This window comes from Falco cherrug, chromosome 4 (assembly GCF_023634085.1).
Source record: "Falco cherrug isolate bFalChe1 chromosome 4, bFalChe1.pri, whole genome shotgun sequence".
NCBI lineage: Eukaryota > Metazoa > Chordata > Aves > Falconiformes > Falconidae > Falco > Falco cherrug.
The window spans coordinates 82,660,272-82,681,569 of record NC_073700.1 but is presented as its reverse complement, the minus strand read 5'-3'; the positions used below and the strand labels follow the sequence as shown (position 1 = coordinate 82,681,569).

The following is a 21,298-nucleotide window of genomic DNA, read 5'->3' as shown; positions in this document are numbered from 1 at the left end:
TTTGTCCTGTTTTGATCAACTCAATTCAAGAGAGACTTAAAAAACAGGAGAGGTCCAGTGAGGGTGCCACCATGATGATCACAAGGTTGGAGGAATTTAGTTTGTTAGAGAAAAGATGACTTTGGGAGATCTAATCACAGTCTTACAATACCTAGAAGTAGTTATAGAGAAGATGGGGGATGCACAGGGGCAGCACAACAGCCAACAGGCCCAGGCTGTTGCAGCTGAAATTCCATCTGAATACAAGAAAATGCTCTAGAGTGCAATTAAACACTGAAAGAGATTGCCAGGAAGTGGGGGTATGTCCCTCATCGGAAATACTTGACTCACCTTGACAGGGCACTGGATAACCTAATCTCAGACCTGCTTTCAGCAGGAAGGTTGGACTAAACAAGCTCCAGAGATCCCTGCCAGCCTAGAGTGTCCTGTGGTTCTGTGCTAACTTAGCAAAGAAGGAACTCGGAAGACAAGCCACAGACTGAAGAAGGGCTTTAATACATCAGAGAGCACTGACTTAGCTTTTGGCAGAATGGAGGGGAAAAGATGTGAGGAAATGTATCATTTTCCCTCTGTGTGCACATTTCCCACTAGTTTCCTTAATGGTAACAGGCTGTAGAAGCCGGATGTGTCAGGTGTGGTGGTACAGTGCTGCATGACCCACTTGGCTATAAAAGAGCATGTTAAAACCAGCCAGCAGTCTCGGGGCAGCGCGTTGTGCGCAGCAAATCCTGCCTCTGCGGAAGGACTGGTAAGCAGAGGCCTGCATCCCCGGAAAATATTAGCAGCCACAGCCAAGAGGGAGATATCGGCATGCTTAAGAACTCATGGTTCCACCGCACTGAGACTAAATGAGCATCCTCACAAAACTTAAAAGAGTTTTCAGTGCATTTGCGGAGCACACTAATTAGCAAATTGAAACTTTGATCTGTCTCAGAGATGAGAAAAGCTTACTGGTTGCTTTCTCATATCTTTATTTTGATGAAGACAAATTACTGCCAGTGAATGCAGTAAGTCTAATTCTTCAGTAGAAATGATAATGAATGAAATTATTTATCCTTAGTTTCTTAAAAATTAACTTGCAGTTTAGCTTTAATAATTTCTGATAACGAAAGTATGGCAAGAGCATTTAGCTTTAATAATTTCTGATAACGAAAGTATGGCAAGGATTACGCTCCAAGCAACTTTTATTCTAACATTGCCACTATTTAGAATTTGTTTTCTTATTTTCTTCACTCTCCATATTACATATCTAATGATAAAAGGAATGTTACACTAACACTTTTTTGGCTGGAAGTTCATTTAATTAGATGCATGGTTTACTGTACTTGTTTTATAGAGAGATTAACTAACTTAAGGGGCTTATCTCCACGCTAGAGAGGAATAATTTTTTTCTTAAGGAAGAAAGCATTCATCTAAATAGGACTGTCAGCTTCTCATGGGGTTCTTCTGCTTTGTTTTCAATCCATCTTTCTTGACAGGTGGCTACTTTGTTGCAGTCAATAGAGGAAAATTCCATTAACGATCTTGTGATTGCCTGTAGTAAAATGGCATCTTCAGGGTTCTCAAATGGTACTCTGCAAAAAGAACAAAGCAAATGAGCATTACCTGAAACTTTCCAAACTACTTTGGAGATAATTTACTACACACACTCTGTGTAGAAAGTGAAGTTAAAAGTCATGAAGACACTGAGAATTTGAAAATTTTCGATTTTTGGAAGGTTTCCTTCCTTTAACAAATTCAAGGTGGCAAAACAAAATAAGAAAAGGTCAAAATCACAGGATTCTAAGGAAAAAAAAGACCATGCTAGAAATTATTTAAAATACATTTATAGTAGACTTAAAAATATTTTGTTATTTTCAACTGCTTTTTTCCCCCCCAGAAATTATAATTGTTGTATACTTTTAATGCTCTTATTAAAGTCATAAAACTAATTTTATGATTTCATAGTGATATGATGCCCATTAAAGCAGGGGCCCTCAAACTTTTTAACCAGGGGGCCGGCGCGCGGATGCAGTGGCAGGCAGTCATCTGCGGCCCCTTGGTTTCCCCCCACCCCCCGGCGGGGGGGTCTGTAAATACCAGGGGCCGGATTGAGGACCCTGGGGGGCCGTATCCAGCCCGCGGGCCGTAGTTTGAGGACCCCTGCATTAAAGCAAATACACATTTATTTCACTGTGATTCTTTTCACCAGCCACCATGCTGATATCCCTAGTCCAACCTCCGAATCCAGAACACTGCAGGCTTATGTTCATGCATCCTGCCACAGCTGCAGGCTGGGAGAGAGAAGTGGCAGACACACATCATCAATGCAGAATTGACAAGGACTTCATGTTAGATCAAATCCTTTTAACTCAGATAAAATATTAAAACCTGATCTTCTAAGAACTTATTTCCTGAAGAGGTACCTTTAGTGACACACACCTAATATAAACCATGGGACTGTGTCCACCCAGTATGACACACTTTGTCATGAAAAGGTACCTTGCAAAGTGTAAGCGTCTACATAAATACGATGGAGGGGAAGCTGTACATCAATTCTATCAATAAGGACAATTAACTCCACTGAAGGTGGGCAAGAATTTTTAAATGTAAATTAGCTTCATTGTAAAGAGCTGTATTCAAGTGAGCAGCGATATAAAATCAAATTGTTAAGAATATCATCACGTGTAGGTTTTTATCATTTCCCTTAATAATTTTTTCAAATATTTCCACAAGTAAAGCTAGACAATAAAAACAAGCCTGATATTTGAAGTTTGTAAATTTGCTGTTATAAAGATGGCATCTAAAATGTATCACCTCAAAATGCAACACTCAGACTGCCTCAATCCAGACACAAAGATAACAGAGATAAGTTTTACATTCATTTCTATGATTTTGAAATTTAAAAGAATAAAAGTAACATCAAGTGCAGGCCAAAAAAGTTGAATTCTACAAGTCATGATATTTTCCAGAGAGTATGTACTTTTGAACAGCCAGTCAGGAGACAGTTTTCTGGGCCATAATATAGAACAGCTCTTCTGATGCTTTAATACTTAAAGCCTGTTTTTTCTAGTGATCAGTATTTGATCTTATAAATAAACAGCATTTTTATATACCCATTTCCAAATGTGGAATACCTTTCAATATTACATTTCAGACAGCAGCAAGTAGGTTGTCTCATCAGAATAGTATAGAGTTGCAAGTATGTTAAATACAAAGACCAGAATTTTTTCTGAAAAGCTCATTTTTACTGGATATTTTCTCTGGTTAGGGTATTTTTTTAGGCAAGAGAAGAGGAAATTGAGTAAATGCTTCAGAGATGGAAAAGAAAAAAATCCCCCAAATTAATTACTTATTTGTGGGATTTCCAAATTCAAAACCTTTAACAAAAAGTTCAAATTAAAACATTAATGCTGTACAGCATTTTGATTAGCTGTCCTAACTGATCCTAAATTCCTTGTTCAAATGAACTGAAAACTAGCAGATGATTTGAAATGTTCAAGTTAATCTTTTATTAAATTACTGTGGAAACAAGTATCTGTTGGGTTGGTTGTTTAAAAAATTTATGTAGTTCTTGTATTTTATTTCCTGTAGACATACATTTCCATGCACTTTTTTTTCTTTCACAGAAAAATGATGTCACTGTCTATATATGTGAATGATTGCATGGTAGAGATAAAGACAATTATAATTATCAGAAAAAAAAAAAAAGAAAAAAAAAAAGATTAAACTACCCTTTTTTTCCCAGCCTTTTCAAAATTCCTGTTAAATACACTACTTTCAGGTTTACTTTTTTGATATACACATTAAAGAAATATATATAAATTGCAGGTATGTAATTACTGTTCTAAACATTATCTACATTACTGTTTAAAATGATACCATTTCAGTCATCTATGCACAACATTGTTTGGTTTTAAAGCATCAAAACAGCAGATGAGACTGTGTGGGATTTCAAGGTTTGTTCTGGATGGTCATATGGTACAAGTCAGAGGTGCCAGGTGATAGTCACCTGCTTGCTTGTGCCAGGATCATGCTGTTTTCCACATCTGAATGTTTTAAGAAGTCTAAAAATTACGTGATATGCTATTATAAGACATCATTAAAATATTCTCAGCTTAGGAAGCATAAAAAGGAAACTGCTTACCAAACTAGGCAAGATACGTAAAATTTTAAACACTATTTAGAAGAAAATACTTTCTTCAAGAGATTATTTTATAAAAGCACTAGAGGGCATCAAAACTCTACGATGCTGATCACTGTCTTGAGACTCAGCCTAGAACTGTATTGAGATGTTTTTAATTAAATAAAAGTAAAACTAAACACTGACAAGACATATTGGAAAAATGATATTTTGTTTGTTCAGCTATCTTTAAAGAAAATTCTGGAACTACAGGGAGAGCCTAGAACTCGCCACAATACTCTCGGTAGAAGGATTCATTTGCTGCCTCTTGCTGCTACTACTACTTTATGAAGCAATTTCGTTGACTTCCTGATGCATTTATACTTCATTACTAAAATATTTTTATTATTATTATTATTACTAAAACCCTTTTATCAGATCAATAAAAATAACTTTATCTAATTCAAATTGCCTAAAAATGTATGCCTTTCCTTAAATTTTTATAAATACCTGAGGGCATCATCAGTCTTCTGGCTGGTTGCGTGCATCTGCTAGATCCCACTGTAGTCCCTAGGGGCGTATTTTATTCTCTTTCCAAAAGCCATTGACTACATAACACAAGACCTTTCGTGGTTACAAAGATGAAGTGCTGACTCCCTTTCTCTTTGTGTAACTGTTGTTAAAAGGGATATAAAAAGTTTATTTGTTATATCGACTGAAAAGGCTGGTATTATCTATCTGATTGCACAAGGTGATTCACTTTTTTTGTGCAGAGCTTTGTAACAATAGCAGTGTAAATCTTCAGAATTTCACAATTCAAAATGGGAACATGGAGTGATACTTCCTAAGGCTTTAGGGTAAAGCTCTGTCCAATAAATTAAAGTCTTTTCTTCTGAGTGCAGTAGGATCAGAAGTTTTAAACCAAGAAACCAGAAAGCAAGACTTTTCATGCTGCTTAAGTGAGACCTACTGCAGAAGTCCATAAAGATTTGGAAGTTTCTGTATGAACAGCAAAACCAAGTCCTGGTTCAAGGCCAGTTCAATTCCCATTGCTTAATTACAGAGAAAACTGTAGGACTGCAATGAAAACAAAAGCTCAAATTTTCCTGGTTTGCACTTTAATTAAAAAATAAGTTTAAATATTAAACAACAAGTTGGAGACCGTTAAGTCAAATAGGGGATAACTTCAATGATCTGAACTGCATATTAATCTAAGTACTTCAGCTATGGAACAGAAGTGAGCTAAAAGGTTTAGAACAAGTAACTCTGGCAGAAGCATTTTGAATTCACGTATGTTTATAAGTCGTGGTGTCTAGGGGACCAATTAGGAAGGAACTGCAGGAGTCATGCCTGGAGGTAACAGAAGTGTGAGCACATGTCTGGTGTAAAGGAGACAGCCAGGACTACGCTGTGGTAATGTTCCACAGATGGTGAAGAAGCTTTGTAGTGTTAGAGAAATAGTTCACTAAATAGAAAGTCCAGGGTACAGCCTGATACAAATTAATGCCTCCAGTCTTAATCCAGGACTGATTACAGCATAACTGTACTTAGGAGATTAAGTCCAGGAAAATTTACAGAAGTGTTTCTAGAGCTGTAAATGCAACACGTATTTTCCAGCACATTAAGCCTCAGTCATCACTCCCTAGTCAAAAATGATCATTAATAAAACAGTCTGACAGACGTGCTGAGCACGGGTGTAACACAAGACCAAAGATTCGAGAGACTGGAGGTACTAGTGCAAAGTGAATGTGTCAGCAAATAGCCATGTGGTCAGATCCAGCAGCTCCTCATCAACCCCTGGCACTCGCTGCAGCCCACCTAACAGCTCCCCTTCCTGACAGAGCGACGCAGTCTTCCAGCACCTGCAAATCCTGTGGCTGCATGGCTCAAGTCCTGCACCCTGATTCTCCTAAAGACTGGGAGCAGATTTTCTAGATTACTTAGTTTTTCCTTGCTTCTTTTCTTATAAGGTAGAGCTGGGGTAGGAATCAACACCTTTCTCTGTGCTCTCCAGTAATTGTCAGTCTTCCTGCCAATCGCACAGCTCTCTGAACACCAGAAACAAAGATCGCCAAAGATCACCAAAGTTGATATTCTGGGTCCACTGTGGCATGTTTATGGATTGATTTATCACCTGGCTATTCTTAAGACAACAAGGTTTTTTTCTGTAGAATTTACAGTAGACAAGCTGTGAAAGACCTCTTGATGATTTGGCAGTCCTGGGTTAACAGTTGGACCTGAGGATCTTAAAGGTCTTTTCCAACCTAAATGATTCTATGATTCATGAAGATTTATATTTGAAAGCTTGGTCAGCGTGTACCTCATCAAGAAATGTGCATATACATATTTGAACTGTACAGAAACACGTAGATAGCTGAGGATATTACCCGTATCTAAGTAAGCATGCTCACCGTTGTGAACATACTAGTTTGAATGCACAACTGTAGGTACACGTTTCTAAGCACAGGCTTTTATCTGTCTTACCCCCCAAAAATACAGACCAAGATACGAGATAAACATACACAGTTTCAAATGAAAAAGACACAAATCAAAAGTATTTGGCAAAGTAAACTATTTGTGCCATACAGCCTCTATTTTCTTGACAAATCTTGCAAATAACATGGGCAGCTGTTTGTTAGATCTTTTGCTATACCAACAAATGCATGTAAAAGAACAGGCAAGATTAATTTACCTGTTTTCTCAAACCGATTAAAATCAAAAGCAACTATCAATGCTTTGAGAAGAGGAAAGCAATTCTTACACTTCCTGTCAAGGAACTGTACTGAAGGAAGCAAGTATATCACAAAGCCAATAGCCTGGGCCTTGTGCCAGAGGGTTATGGAATAGGTCTATAAAATGTATACATAAAACCCAAACAACATCACAAAAAACCCAAACCCAGCAAAAGAAAAACAACTAGCTTTGCAAGGCAGAAAAAGTAAAGATAACCAGTAGCTGAAGATTATGTACAAAATATTACAAAATTCAAATTGATCTTATGCTAAGTAAACAAAACACAGTCTCTTTACACATGCAAAATTATTCAACTACACTCAGACTGCAAGAATTGGCTTATTGCAGAATATGCAAAATACCACAGGCAAGAACTGAGTAAAAGGTGCCATCACGCACTCCAAACCTTTGAAGTTTTTTTTCTATTTTTTATGATATACAGACAAAACCACTAAGTGTTTGCCTTTGATTTTCTTATGTATTGTTAGGTGATGCTTATTTTAAATAATAGTAGTCTTTTAGGTGTGACAGCTTAAGGGTAAGACACAAAATTTGTAGAGGGAGAGAGTTATTATAACCAGATAAGCTTTAGGATACCTAAGGCTTTATCATAGCTGATATATAGTTTTTTATCCCATAGACACAATATAAAATGTAAACACCCAGTCCTCTAATGTTTTGGCAGACGATGAGTTTGAAAACTCAAGAGACTTAAAGAGGAAAATGTTTAAAAGGGCCTGAATTTGTGAGAACCTGGGTCCCGCTAACTTTCATTGAGACTTGAGGTACTAAGCTCTATAAGCCCATTAAGAACTTGACTAAAATACTCAGGTTCAGGTTCCTATCACCTGAATAACCGAACCTTTGCAACCCAGAGACAGGTGTCATCCCTGTGCTGCTGCTCTGCCAGATGTGGAACATTTGCCTAGCTGGCGTGTCAGATCAGTATGTTTCATGAGAGTGATATCTGAGGTTGATTAAAATAGAAACTGGCTCATTCCTAACTAGCTACCTAGCTAACAAGTAAACAAATAAAAAAGTGTTTCTGGGTGGAGTTTTTTCCTAAATGAAAAACATAATAGTGCTATTTTTCTCATTTCTATACTAATTTTAATTTAATAGAAATTTTCTCATTTCTATACTAATGCTGTTCTTCTGAGACAGTAAAAATAATCAGGAGGCTGCCACCTTGATATTGGAGCAAAGAAAAAAAAATACCTTAAATTAACAATTTTGATACCTTCTACCAAGGTTTACACTGGTCTGTTTTTCTTTTTCTGAGGACAGGCTATGGCTAATAATCACTCTAGGGTAAAAGAACCTGTTACATGTAATTTTAGCAGTTAGGGAAGAAAAGATGGTATTACAGAAGCAAATAAGAGATACTAGAAGAAGAAAAAAGTCTGGAAATCTTTCACACAGATTTGTAAACTACAAGACACCATTTTATGTTCTTCAGGATAAGTATGACTGCCAAAGACGGCCCACTGCCTGATGTGATTTAGCGGTTATTTTCAGGGCGCGGTAAGGTTGGAATGGGTATTTGGTATCTCCTACACAGGAAACACCTGTTCATGTATTCAGAGAACTAAAATATTAAAATATTTTAGTTCTTCAACAGCTTTTAAAAAGTTACTGTACTTAAAAGTACTACAAGACCCACAAGGTGGCAGCTAAAAAAAAAAAAAAAAAGTTCCATTTTTACCAAAGTAGCATATATCTAGTTTTTCTACAAAGTGTTAATCAGAAAGAAGATTAGGTATACATTTGATAAGTCTGTTCTCGAGTCAAGAAAGTATGTGATAGCATTCCAGAGACAAAAATGTTTCAGAAAGATCTTTAAAAGCAGGTATGTTTGGTAGTGGGATGGAATAAAGATTCAAGAGAGATTTTTCTAAGGCACAAACCAGGGCTGATACTAAGTACTTCTGAATCCGGATGATAATCGGAGCATGTCCCTCCTCAACACTTACTTGTAGGTTTATTTTAGAGTATATGAATTTTTCTACTGCTCATTCTTACAATAAATCCATCCATTGTATGGATCAAGATGGTCTTATTTTACAAAACATCTGGGATCCATTCTTGGCTCTGCTATCTACTTTCCTGTCAAGGTCATGCAATTTTACTTTTACAAATTAGGGATAATGCTTTCTTCTGCCACAGTTTTGTCTGTTTTCTCTATTTGGAATGTAGGAAAACAGTGTGCCTATCCCACATGGGGCAGAAAAGAACTACTGTGGTAGAAACATAGTGAAGAACAAAAAGAGTTTTCTGAGGTCTAGCAGCAAGATGTTATCAGCTGTGGATAATAAATCAGTTCAGGCAACTTACAGAGTACATAACAAAAATCTTGGATTCCAACAGGGAGATGTGAACACAAGGTGAGCCCATAAAGAAACCTTCTGTATCTCCCAGAAGGCTGCAGTTGTGAGCAACCCATCCAGTAAATCTTTAGAAGCTGAGTGTCTTCCCTGAATGCCTGAAGAAGAATAGTAGTATGCTGTAAATCCAGTGTAGGGCAGTGGCTAAAAATCACAAGACGGCCTTAAGGAAGAGAAACACAACATTTTGGCAGCTGAATACTAATTCTAAAGTGAACAATAGTAGTGTATTAGACTGCCCCATTTTAATAGTTCTAATGTCCCCAAAAGCTACAAAATAATAAATTATTATGCATCCAGAAGCTCTGTTGAAGGCTAGCAAGCGGGGTTTTTAATCAGATTGTCTGGCAATAAAAAAATCAACCTCACAACAGTGAGAACTCTCCCATTCCCAAAACAGTTTTTATTTTATAAAGGTGAGTTATGGGCACAGCCCTCTCCAAAGCTACACAGTGCAAATTCTGCACCCATTACACATTTCTTAATATTGCAAGAAGGCATACAAATTATATAGTAATATGATCTGATATATAGGATATGACTTTTAAATTTTATTTTGTTCATTTATTATTGTAATTTACTTCAAATATGACAGTGTGTTTTATTAAACCAATAGAGTCCTGTTAATTTGAGAACTCATTATGAAATCTCTTTGAAACAAACACAACGACAGTTTTTTCATGACTACAAAGATCAAAACAAAGTGAACGTAAAGTTAAAATTATTTTCTTCCACTGATCAGTGTTTACTCTCATGTCTTTGAAATAAAGAACAATTGTCTTTTATCAGGGTAGTTTGGTATATTCTATATATTGCTTGATAGTTCTCTTAAACACTTGCTTTTCTGTGGTCCCAGCCACTTCAATACGCACCCAGTTTTCGCTATGCCATTGTGACTGCCATTTGTAATGTCTCGGCAGCACTTTAACTATCTGCTATTTGTCTTTATTTCCCACAGACTGTTGCAACAAGTACAACAAACCCCCTGTGCTTGTTGAAGCTCCTTATTAATTTGTAGGCTATAACATTAAATTCAAGTGACTGCACCATTCATACATAGGATGTCTGTCCAGACTTTGCGTAACCACTTCAAACAACTGCATTCTTAAATCGACTATTTTTTCAATCTTGCATATAATGAAAAAAATTACAGTAATTTGGGTGGCATGTTGTCTTCCTAAACACTTGATTGTTTTTTTAATTTTGGCCCAGTATCAAGTTCAATTAAAAGTGTACTTTCCGAGTCATATTTTCCCTTCCTGCAATCAGACATCCAGTTTTCTAAATGCATAAGGGGGTATGGCTTGATGACATTCACCTCCATTAACTGGGTCACTAAGATGTGAAACTTGTTTCCTGTTTTCTCAAAGTACTGAGCGTTTGGCATGACCTATGATGACATTCTTTTAGGAACCATGGAAAAAGACTGCTTACAATTTCACTTTCAATAGGTTTATAGCATATAATCCTGCTTTCCCTGGAGGCTACTTCTTATATTTAACTTCGTGGCGCCAATGCTGTCATGTATAACTTGAAATTTCAGAGCCTATACTACTTTCATTTCCAGCCAGTATATCAAAAAGTATGCTACTTAACAGGTATTATTATACTTAATATCTAAAGTATATTTATAAATACAGAAATCCACAGCCTGCCAAAAGATGCAGAAAGTAAGTTCTATGAGCAACAGAACTAATGAAGCAGGAGTTTGGGTTCTATAACCTATGACTCACACTCTCAACAGCAACAACACACGTTTCTCAGCTCCCTTCACCTCTATGATAATCCCTCTGTACTCTCATGTTCCCTTACAAAAAAGCAGCAGTAAACTGCTTTGCCTCCAAGCTACTCATCCAGAAGACTGGCTAGCCAGCAGCCAAAACCAGTTAACTTCTGAACTCATTTGGCAGGTTTTTCTTACTTGAGGTACTCTCTGTGGAGTTTTCATGTTTTGGATATCTCTTTCTTCTGTCAAATTTGGTTGAAATTATTAATTAGCTTCAAAAGCTATTGAGAAGTGATGTGGAAACAGACAAGTAACATCCTGATAGGAAACATTAAAAACTACTGCTCACTGTTCTGCAAAATAAAAACAAGGTATTACTTAGGGTCTGCAAGCTTATCATTCCTTTCAGTTCCTTCACTTATTTGCCAAGTTTTTTTAACTGGTTGTTGCGAAGCAACTGAATCGGTAATGCACATAAGTGCTTCAGAGCACCTGAAATAAAATTAAAAATAATTATTATCACTATACCTACCTGCCTTTATTAGATAATGATTTCATTCTGCTGCACACTGAATTTGATATTCTAGTTATCCATCTCTGCCTGCCTTTTGATAACATTTCGCATGAGATTAATAATAAAAAAACCCCAGAGATTTCAGTATCGCTTTTATCTTTCCAGTCACATACTCACATACTTTGACTATACGTCTAACTTTTTTCACTCCAGTTCCTTCCATTTGTCCCCATCACCCTTGTCTCAACAAATCAACATCAGCATCCTCTCTTCTTCCTCCCTTCCCCCTATTATCCCAGTAATCTTTGATACATCTTTACTTCCTTTTACCCTGACCTAGTGTTACCTTTGCCTCACACGTAGCACTATATCCATCCCTAATACTACATTTACCTCACAAGCAATAGTGAATTCCTTAGAAAATAGTTCAGTTTCAAATAAGTATTAATGTGTTAAAATGTTATTACAAAATGTTGTTGTGGCTGACCCAGACTATGTGTTCACATCCTCACATCACATCAGTCTTAGACAACTCATTTTCTAAATTCTATACAGCATTTCTCATCCACGTTTCTCTACCAATGATACTTGCCCTTCTGGTTACCCATATTTTGTTGTCTTTTGTATTGTCTCTTGTGCTCATATTTTTTCTTTCAAACTTTCATTTTTCTCAAAATCTCACAGAAACTAATCAACACCATTTCTCATCCCAACATTCTATAGGGACAGAGAAAAGTAAAATATTAACATTTAAAATGTCTAAAATATACACAAATCTATTATGCTTTGGCCTCTTCATTCACAAATTCACCAGTCTGGTACAGCCACTTAACCTACAAGAGCAAGCAAAACTGAAATCGAACTGTAAGACATGTAATTTTACAATTAAACGGTTTTGCAGCAGCTTTGCAGAATACCTCTGACTATAAATGTAACTGTATCAAGAAGAAACTGCAGAACTTTAGTGGCTACATTAAAATGGGACAACTTACTAATTTATTACCCTTTTATTTATTTTATTTATTTATGTTAATGTCAGCACTGCTATTAGTTTTTCATCATTTAAACACAAATGGCTCTCAAAAGGTACTTCTATCAGCTCACAGAGTACCTGGTCAGCAAGAAGACTAAAAATCATCATGTAAAAAGAGCTCTGCATGTTTATTTTCAATATGAAATAGGGTCACGTGAGATCAAAAACATTTCACAATTGCCTGAATTAAAGTGAATGACATTTCATCCCTTAGACCAGGATAAACATATCACCTTACTGCCACTCAGGTATGCTGGAACAATTAGATTTCTAATAATTAACACGTAATGTTATGCATACATAGGAGCTTTCAACCATTAAGTTACTTGCTGTTGTCAACTTTCACAAATTTGAATGCCAATACACAGAAAATGAAGTACAGGCCCCTGCTTGACAACCTGAAAACGGAAGAGCGGTGGTACCTGATATATCTGCCAGTTCATTATTGTTGAGATAGAGCTTTGTCAAGCCATAGTTTTTGATCAAGAAAGTTAAATCTTAGATCTGATATTAGAGTTAGGAAAACTGTTACGTGTCAGTCTAAACTGAACTTTGGAGAAGTATAAACTCAGCATGTTGAAAACGATTTAACTGTAGGTAGTTTCTTGCATTTCTGTTCAGAACTCGTGGTTTAAGTATTCTCTTGACAGCTGAATCTTCATTAAAAGTACTGATTACACATCAAATACACATAGCACAGCCCTACCCAATTTTTTTAACTACAAATTTAGTACTTGTATTTGGAAACAGATTTCATTGAATTACTGGTCTTCATATTTTCTTTTACTTCTATTCACATTTGAAATATTTTTTACTGTAAGAACACCCTTATAGAATGTAATAATTCCATGTTGATTTAAAAATACTCCTGAAATAAACCCTTGCATAAGCCCAGCATCTAATTTTAAAATTACTTCTTCATTAGCAGGTCCAAAGAGCTTATATATGTTCTAGACTTCCAAAAATGACATTTAATGAGAGTTACAGAATCAATTACAATTACAGAACAAAAAATGTATGTATGGGTATATTCCCAATAAAGAGTTATCTTCCGTCCCTATGAAAACTCATCCCCTTGCTTGGAGAAGCTGATTTCTAATTATTGTCTTGACTTGAATGCAAGGTAAAGTATATGCAATGGGATACCAAACTGACCATTATAATAGCTGAGAACTGGGAGTAATAATGGTGCCTAAGTATTTCTCCTACAGTTTAAATGCAAGAACAACAATTTTATTCCTGACATTACTTTGTTTTCTGTGATGCAAAGTGGAGGAATGATTTCCGTCCTTGAATTGTGCCACTGATTTTAAAACAAACATGCTTTGCTCTGTGCATTAACAGTATTTGAAAGTTGGAAGGCGGAGATTAAGACAGAGATTTTTCCATTCCTATGTTCTCTGAAATCCTCTGCGAAAAGATACTTCACAGTTCAAAATAATACCATTCTCTGAGTCTTGCTTCACCTCAGAAAAAGCTGGTTCAGTGAAAACAGCAATATTGTACAAATGAAAAGATCTTACTCTTCACAACGATTCTTGTATGGTGTGAAGCCCACACACCCCTACTGTATATAGCGGTGTTTCCCTATCTTTGACAAGTTTGGGGGGTTTTAGGATCATCTGAAAGTTGCTTTTTTGTGACAAAATTATTGTGATGAATTTTTAAGGAACAAAAAAAGATGTCATCTTCTGAGTTCAGAAAAATATGCTTCCCCTATTAGAGCATTTTTCTCCTAAGAAAAGCCACTGAGTGGCTTCTCCACATATGTTATATAGAAAATGACATTTCCACACAAGTTGTATAGAACAAAAGAAGAATGCTCTTTGTTACTGCCTAGGTAGGAAAGTGAGATTGGTGCAAAAATCAGATTTATTTATCTTTTAGGGTCAGCAAGATCAGTTCTGCTTATTCATCTGGCCGTTTCTTGTTCTTTAGTGTCCTTTAGGAATACAAGGGAAGGCCTTATTATACCTGTGGTTTTAGTTCAACCTTTTAATGTATCCATATTTTTGCTTTTTTTGAAAATAGTTGGATAACCACAGGTCTTTCAATGAAGGTGACAGGCTATATAATTGATGTTAGCCTGGGGCAGCAGATACACATACACTCCTAAGTGACATGGAATGTAAATTTATTTTTCTGCTGCTCACAGAGCTACTTATTTAGCTGAGCAAGCAATTCTGGTGTTTTAGAACTTTGGCCCACTGTGGAAGTCATGTAAACTACTGTACAGTAAGATATTTAAACGCAGTTTAGAAATCTGTGGGGTTTATCACTTTTCTTGCTTTTTAACTACCGGTGGCTGACGGTGAAGGTTTGGATTCAATTCAACTATTTAATAATGGTTGGCTACGTGTTTGGAGATTTCTAAATCAGATAATTCTACTGTCAAGTAGTTGATTTTGTGTAACATACAATGTGCTTAGACTTGGCTGGAAACTGTAGTGTCCAGAAACTTTGACAGAGCATTGTCTTAAACCCCCTATAAGGATATAATAAACACCATAATCTAGATTTGCACAGATGGAAAAAGTAAGGCATGTCATTTGCGTAACTGATTTAGGACCCTGCAGTGCCGCATTGGAAACAAGAGAAATTAATGTGGCCCAATGTCATACTCCAATTATTTGCCTGGAAATCTGGAAACTGAACATGTTTAGGTGACATAACAGCCTGCATAATGGTTGAAGATACCCCACCAACCCCAGCCTTGCAGAGCTACTTACTGTGCACAGGGAGAAGCACATTTTAAAGAGTTTTATGTCACTCTTGTGGGCATCTGGGCAGAATGTAGTCTCACTTCAGCCACCAGCCTGCCAGGAAATAAATGATGCGTGTCTGCAAAAGCATAAAAAAACCCAGCTACACATTTCCTGCAGTCCATTCCTTTCCTGAAAAACTAGGAAGACCAGAAGTTGTCACAAGAACACTTTACAGCCATAGCACCCCTCCGCCGGCTCCAAGAGCTGCCCACTCTGGTGGGTAGAGTATACTTGCTATGAGTTACACTGAAACTGCTACCCCAGACCTCAGGTATCGGTATGCTACCAGGCAATTTTGCCAATAGTTTAGCTCAAAATACACTCGATGTTTCTTTTTATTGCTAAGGTATTAGCACAAAACCTCAGTTTCTTAAATACACAAAATTTATAAATGTGATGCAAATCTAAAAGAAAATATATCAGCTTACACTCTCTAATGCAAAAGAATACTGTTTGTTCAAATCTGTCATGTTTAAATCAGTTAAATTTGCCGGGAAATTAAAAATAATTTAGTAGCTTGACAATTACATAATACTTCATGTTAAAAAAATAAGAAATAATAATCAGGGAGTGTAGATGTATAATTCTGCTCTTTAAAGGAATACATTCTTACCTTGTTGCTGTTAATCCACAAATGCCTTAACCTATGAAACTGTGATAAGACTTGGGATACTTCTTAGTCCTATGGTAGAAGGAAAGAAAAACCAAAACAAGAAAAAAGAGTAACAAAGTTTTTAACATTAATGGTGCTTAATCACTTTATAAATGGTTTATTTTTTTATAAATAATATTATACAAGCACTAAAAAGCCATACCTCTGTAGAAATCATAGCAGAGAAAGATGCAAAGAACAAGATGGCAGAGACAGTGTGAGCATTCTACACACCTGAAAGTACAAAGCAGCAGATGGTAAAGAAATGGAAACAAACTAAGTGATATATTCTTTTTTTTTCCATAACAGCATTTATTTTTCCAGGCAGTATGAGCCCCATGTACTTTGCAGTTTGTAGAAATCCTGCTTAGAACACAGGAGAAGTTTGGCATCCTGGCATCACAAACCTAAAGGGAAAGTTGCATTGAAGATGCAGTGTGGATTGTCCAGCCCCAGCGCCAGACAGGCAACAGAAGACAGACACCAAGCACATCAATGTACATGTTTCTTATTATTTTTCATATTACTGCATATTGTGAAACCTCTTGCCCTTTTTTCACCCCTCTTCTCTCCTGTCATATAAACTTACTATTTACACACATTCATTAACCATCTTGTTTTAAATCAAACAGCACATCCACTGAGGCTGGAACTATCTCCTATGTGCTCGTAGGGTTTTTTTGTTTAATTGTGTATCTACCACTTTGAGCTTGCTAGTGTACTATAAATAACAAATTACCTACTAACCAGAGAATATTAGTGAGCTGCCAAGTAATTTTCACTAATTGCTCCTCTTTATTTTTCATTGCTTTAAATAAATATTCTTGATTTCCACTAGAATAATTATAGATGACCTTTACATGACAAATTTTAATTGACACACTAAAACTTTCCTTGTGGATTTTAACATGTTGCAAGACTAGCACCAGTGTTTTAGAAAAAAAATAACAGGACTGATGATAAAAATTAACCTCCCACCATCAGCCTAAAATGATCTACTCGTTTTCCAACTGCAAAGCCTACTTACTCTCTAGCTTCCCAAGATGCTGGTGTTTGGGTTTTATTTTAATAATCCCTCCAGATACAAAGGGGAAGCAGATACCTTTTCTGATCTTGCATTTGGAAAAAAAAACATGTCAAGAGCAAACCCTACAAAGTTGAGGTGCTTTAGTTTTAATCTCCTGTATGTCTGAAAATGAGATGATCCCATATTGCTACTTTCTTAAACTGTTTATTTGGCTTCCTCAAATAATCCATAAAAACAAATACATATTTCTGTGTCTATTGTCACAAGTAACCAGAAAAAAACATTACTGCGAGTAGTAAAGACAAGCAGGTGAGTCTTGACAGGACATACAGAGCTCTTACAAAGCTACTATCTAATTCTCCTGTACATCCCTGAACTACTTTTCAGGTGGAAAAGCCAAAATTTCCTCATATTCTTTGTCACTGTGGTTCTATACCTAGTTTACAGGTTTATATTTTAACTAGCTTTACTCCTTCTTTAGTAACAGCCTCATCTTGACTATCTCCAAGCCTTGATCTGTCTGGGTTTTTTTCTGGTATTAAGGTATCTAATTTGCCCCAGGTAGAGCTTAATTCCTCTAACATTTTAAAAGAACTCGTCCCTTTCTGTATGCCTTCCAGACTTTGCATGTCTCTTACAAACTGATCCTTTTTGGCCTGCAGCACTCTTCTCCTACCTACTGCTAAGTTAATCAGTTTTCCTAGGATCACAGGTTTCTGTGTCCAAAAGTACATCTTTTCATGTCCTTTTAACAGCAGTGGTTTAAAAATATAAACTCATTCCCTCTTATATGATTGACTTTAATTATTATTTTTTCATTTTCTTATTTCAGCCAGCAGAACATTATGCCAAACCAACAGGTAAGGAGGCATTATCTGATACTGAGATTGGCTGAGGTTCAAGGTTTATATAAATTGGTATAGAATAAAAGGAATTAACTTCTCTCCAATCATCAAAGGAGCCACCTTGCATCATCTTTCTCAAAAAGGTTTCATGGGAAGACAGATCACTTATGTGTCTGTGTCTGCCATCTGAACATTTCTTTTTATTCCATACCAAAAAAACATTTCAAAGCCAGTAAGGGCACACACATTTAGGTATTTAAACTCAGAAAATGTGCCTATCAAGACTGTTTACACAGTCTTAATTTGTTTACACATAGGCATTATAATAATTCCTTGTATGACTTAGAAAAAAAAAATATATATAGTAATTTACTCATTATTTAAACTTCTTCCTTAGATTTTATGGGTTTGCTTCTTTCTAAAATACGTATTTTAATAATTTTGACAGTAAGTATATGTTTTACATTTTCTTTTCACAAAGCATCAAATACCCTTGGTGTAAATCAGAAGTTGTACTAGGAATTTAAAGATACTAGTGGGCAGACGTAGATTTTCAAGACCATCTGATTTCCACTAAAAAAAGGCTAGACAACACTGAAACCCCTTAACACGCTTTTTTTTTTTTTTTCATTCATAGGACCTAGAGACCTTGAAAACCTTGTCCCTGAATTATTAAATTACATTAGTTCTTTATCTATGATATTAACCATACAAACAGTAGATGCAGTTGTGAGGCTGCAGACAGGTATGCAACACTTGGAATGATGCCCTGGCCAGAAATTCAAAGTACGCTTTCCAAAAACTTTGAAGTATGCCCTGTCATGTATCCATCTTTCTATGGTAGCCTCTCAGCATGTTCATCTGACAACATACACTTCTATCAACCTAGAACACCCACAGGTTCATGAAAGCTTTGCCTTCCTTCACTTCGCATGGTTTCTTCTCCTCATCTGCCCTACATCTTAAGCTGTTTCACAAAGCTCTCGGAGATCAGTTCTCTGATCAGTACTGCCAGCCCCAAACAAGTGCTCCTGTACTCACTTCATGTTGCCCTGCCCTCCATTCTTAGTAGTAGAGATGCAGGTAATTTCAAAGGTGCTACCACTGAGTTTTACTGTTGCAATAACAGATTTCTTCAGGGAGGTCAGAAATTTGGCAGTTCTTAGACTGGGCAGGTCCTGTGTTTTTTCGTTTGCCTTCTTGATACTCTTTCCACCCAGCCGTACGAGCCAGTTAGAACAGGCAGAGATCAGCCCATTAAGCCTCACTCCTCTGCTCCTTGTGGTAGAAGTTCACGCACAACTCTGTGAACTTAAAGACCCTCAAGCAATTCTGGGTTGCCGGAGAAGGATTGTGTATCTAGGGCTGAGGCAGTTAACTGCTTACTGCGAGTACAGCTCTGCTGCGTATGTCAGTAGATCTTCACCATTTCTTCCTTCACAACATGTATGGACTAGGTATAAATATGATTTACTGACATTTCACATACAAACGATGTTCAGGGAACATCTGATACAGAAAGTACTATGAAAGGTTACCATTTACTGTGTGCTCTACTTTTAGTAAAAGCCAAACCGAGAAACATACTTTACTTAACTGTCCAGCTGGATACAATGCTAAGACATCCACATTCCTCTTAAAGCACACATCTTCAGCCATTTTTTTATGGCCTGACAGTCAGCAGAATATACTGCATAATTTTAGGTTACATTATAAAATATGCATATTCAGTGTCTAAATTAATATGCACACCAGAATTAATATATCACAGCACCTGGCAAGCTATAACATAAGTCTAAAAGAGTTAAAGAGATACTGAATTAAAAGACTCTATTTGTAATTGATAAAAATCCTCCAACGATTATGTTACACTTACACTAATCATCTTTTCTGTGGATAATCACAGTTCATAGACACAAAGTGAAAAAGTAATGTTACGTTGACTGGAGGGTGGGCTTCTCACTCAGGTCAGCCAACCCAGCACAGGGGATCAAGAAAACTGCTTACCTTGCAATGCAGTCGCAACTTTATTTTATGCAACTTTATGCACATGATGTTTTAAATCATGCATCCAGAAAACTCTGCTTGTTCATTTCATGTTGAAAAATACAGACACAATTTTGCTTTTTCAGAGGATATTACTGATGTGCTATGATTTGCTAGAGCAATGAATCCTAGTAACGTAAGGATTATGGACCTGGGTTTTCTAGCAGCTGATAAAATTATCGATCAGAAAAAAAAATGTTTTTACTGCATGTGTTGTTATGCCCTACATCATTAAGATCACTATTGCTGAAAACACAAAACCGGGACTTGGATGGGCATATCTGGAGCGGCCTGTATTGGCTGCACGACCACTCCAGCGCATCCTGGGCGCATTGCACATACACGCAGTGACTGCGGCGGGTGTGCCGGGCCTGCGGCACCTCCTGAACAGCAGGAGCAAAGGCGCTCGCAGCCGCTTGTTCCGCAGAGCTGGTGTTGGGCCAGTGGCCATTTGCCGAGGAACTCGCTGGCCCACAGCCTGACCGCAGCTGTCAGGCAGGGGCGGGGGGGAGCTGGGACAAATGGCCGTGTCTTTCTTTCTACACAAGATAAAATCTGCAGGTGGAACAAGTGCTATCTAGAGAAGAGCAGCTGTCCGCCAACTCCAAGCGTGTCAACATCTGTCCCAGGGAGTGCCGAAGGCCGGCAGGCGTACGGATGGGGATCGGACAGCTGCTTCAGAGGGCCGGCATCTCGGATACCGCCTTCGCCAGCCGCCAAGGCCGTGCCCCACGGCTTGTAGCCCCCCCCTCCGCTGCCCCAGCCCTCGCCCTCTCCACACGCTGGGGCCGCCCCTCCCAGCCAGACCCCCCGCCACAGCGGCCGCTCCCGCAGCGCTCAGGCGTGCGGCTGCTCCCGGCCGGGCGCTCCCCGGGGGCAGGCTGTGGCGCAGGTGCCGGGGCCGGCTCTCCCGGAGGAGCCGAGCCGCCCGCTGCCGCCCTGGGGCGAACAGAGGGTGGCGGGACCGCGCCGGGCTGCCCGGCCGAGCGGGGGAGGGCAGCCCCGCCGCCAGGCACGCCTTCGCTCGGTGCGCGCCAGCCAGCCCTCGCCTCGCCTCCGCGCCCCCGGCCCCGCACTGCGAGGGGGCGAGCCCGGCGCCGCCCGCCTGTGGGGCCGGGCCGGGGGCGCTGCGGGGGCGAGCGGGCTGCGAGGGGCCGCGCAGGGGCGGCCGCCGTTCCGGGCGGGGCGCGGCGGGGCGAGCGGAGAGGCCGCCGCTGCGCTCACCGGCCACCGGCGCGGGCGGCCGCCGCCATTTTAGCGCCTCGCGGGGGTGACGGGGAGCGGCCCGGCCCGGCCCGGCCTAGCGGGGAGGGGGCGGCACCGTCCCAGCGCCCCGTTAGAAACGGTGCCGCCGCTTCGACCCCAGATGGGAGCCTGAGCCTCTGCCGGGCAGCCCGGGCCTGGACGTTCATCGAGACGGGGCTCCGTGCGGGCGGAAGGAGGCCGGTGGCGGGCTGCGGGGGTGGGAGGG

The 21,298-nt window shown here is 38.6% G+C and overlaps 1 protein-coding gene across 1 annotated transcript; it reads right to left on the bottom strand.

Moving 5' to 3' along the window:
• Positions 1-476: 476 nt before the first annotated feature.
• On the bottom strand, positions 477-20,278 carry LRRC72 (leucine rich repeat containing 72). Its single transcript, XM_055707628.1, is given in 14 exon segments — positions 477-1,574; positions 3,332-3,359; positions 4,613-4,685; positions 4,687-4,775; positions 5,069-5,071; positions 6,864-6,907; positions 6,909-6,951; positions 11,324-11,437; positions 12,915-12,996; positions 15,871-15,918; positions 15,920-15,939; positions 19,374-19,424; positions 19,427-19,471; positions 20,170-20,278. Coding segments are annotated over 14 exon segments (915 nt in total). The 3' UTR covers positions 477-1,408.
• Positions 20,279-21,298: the final 1,020 nt, after the last annotated feature.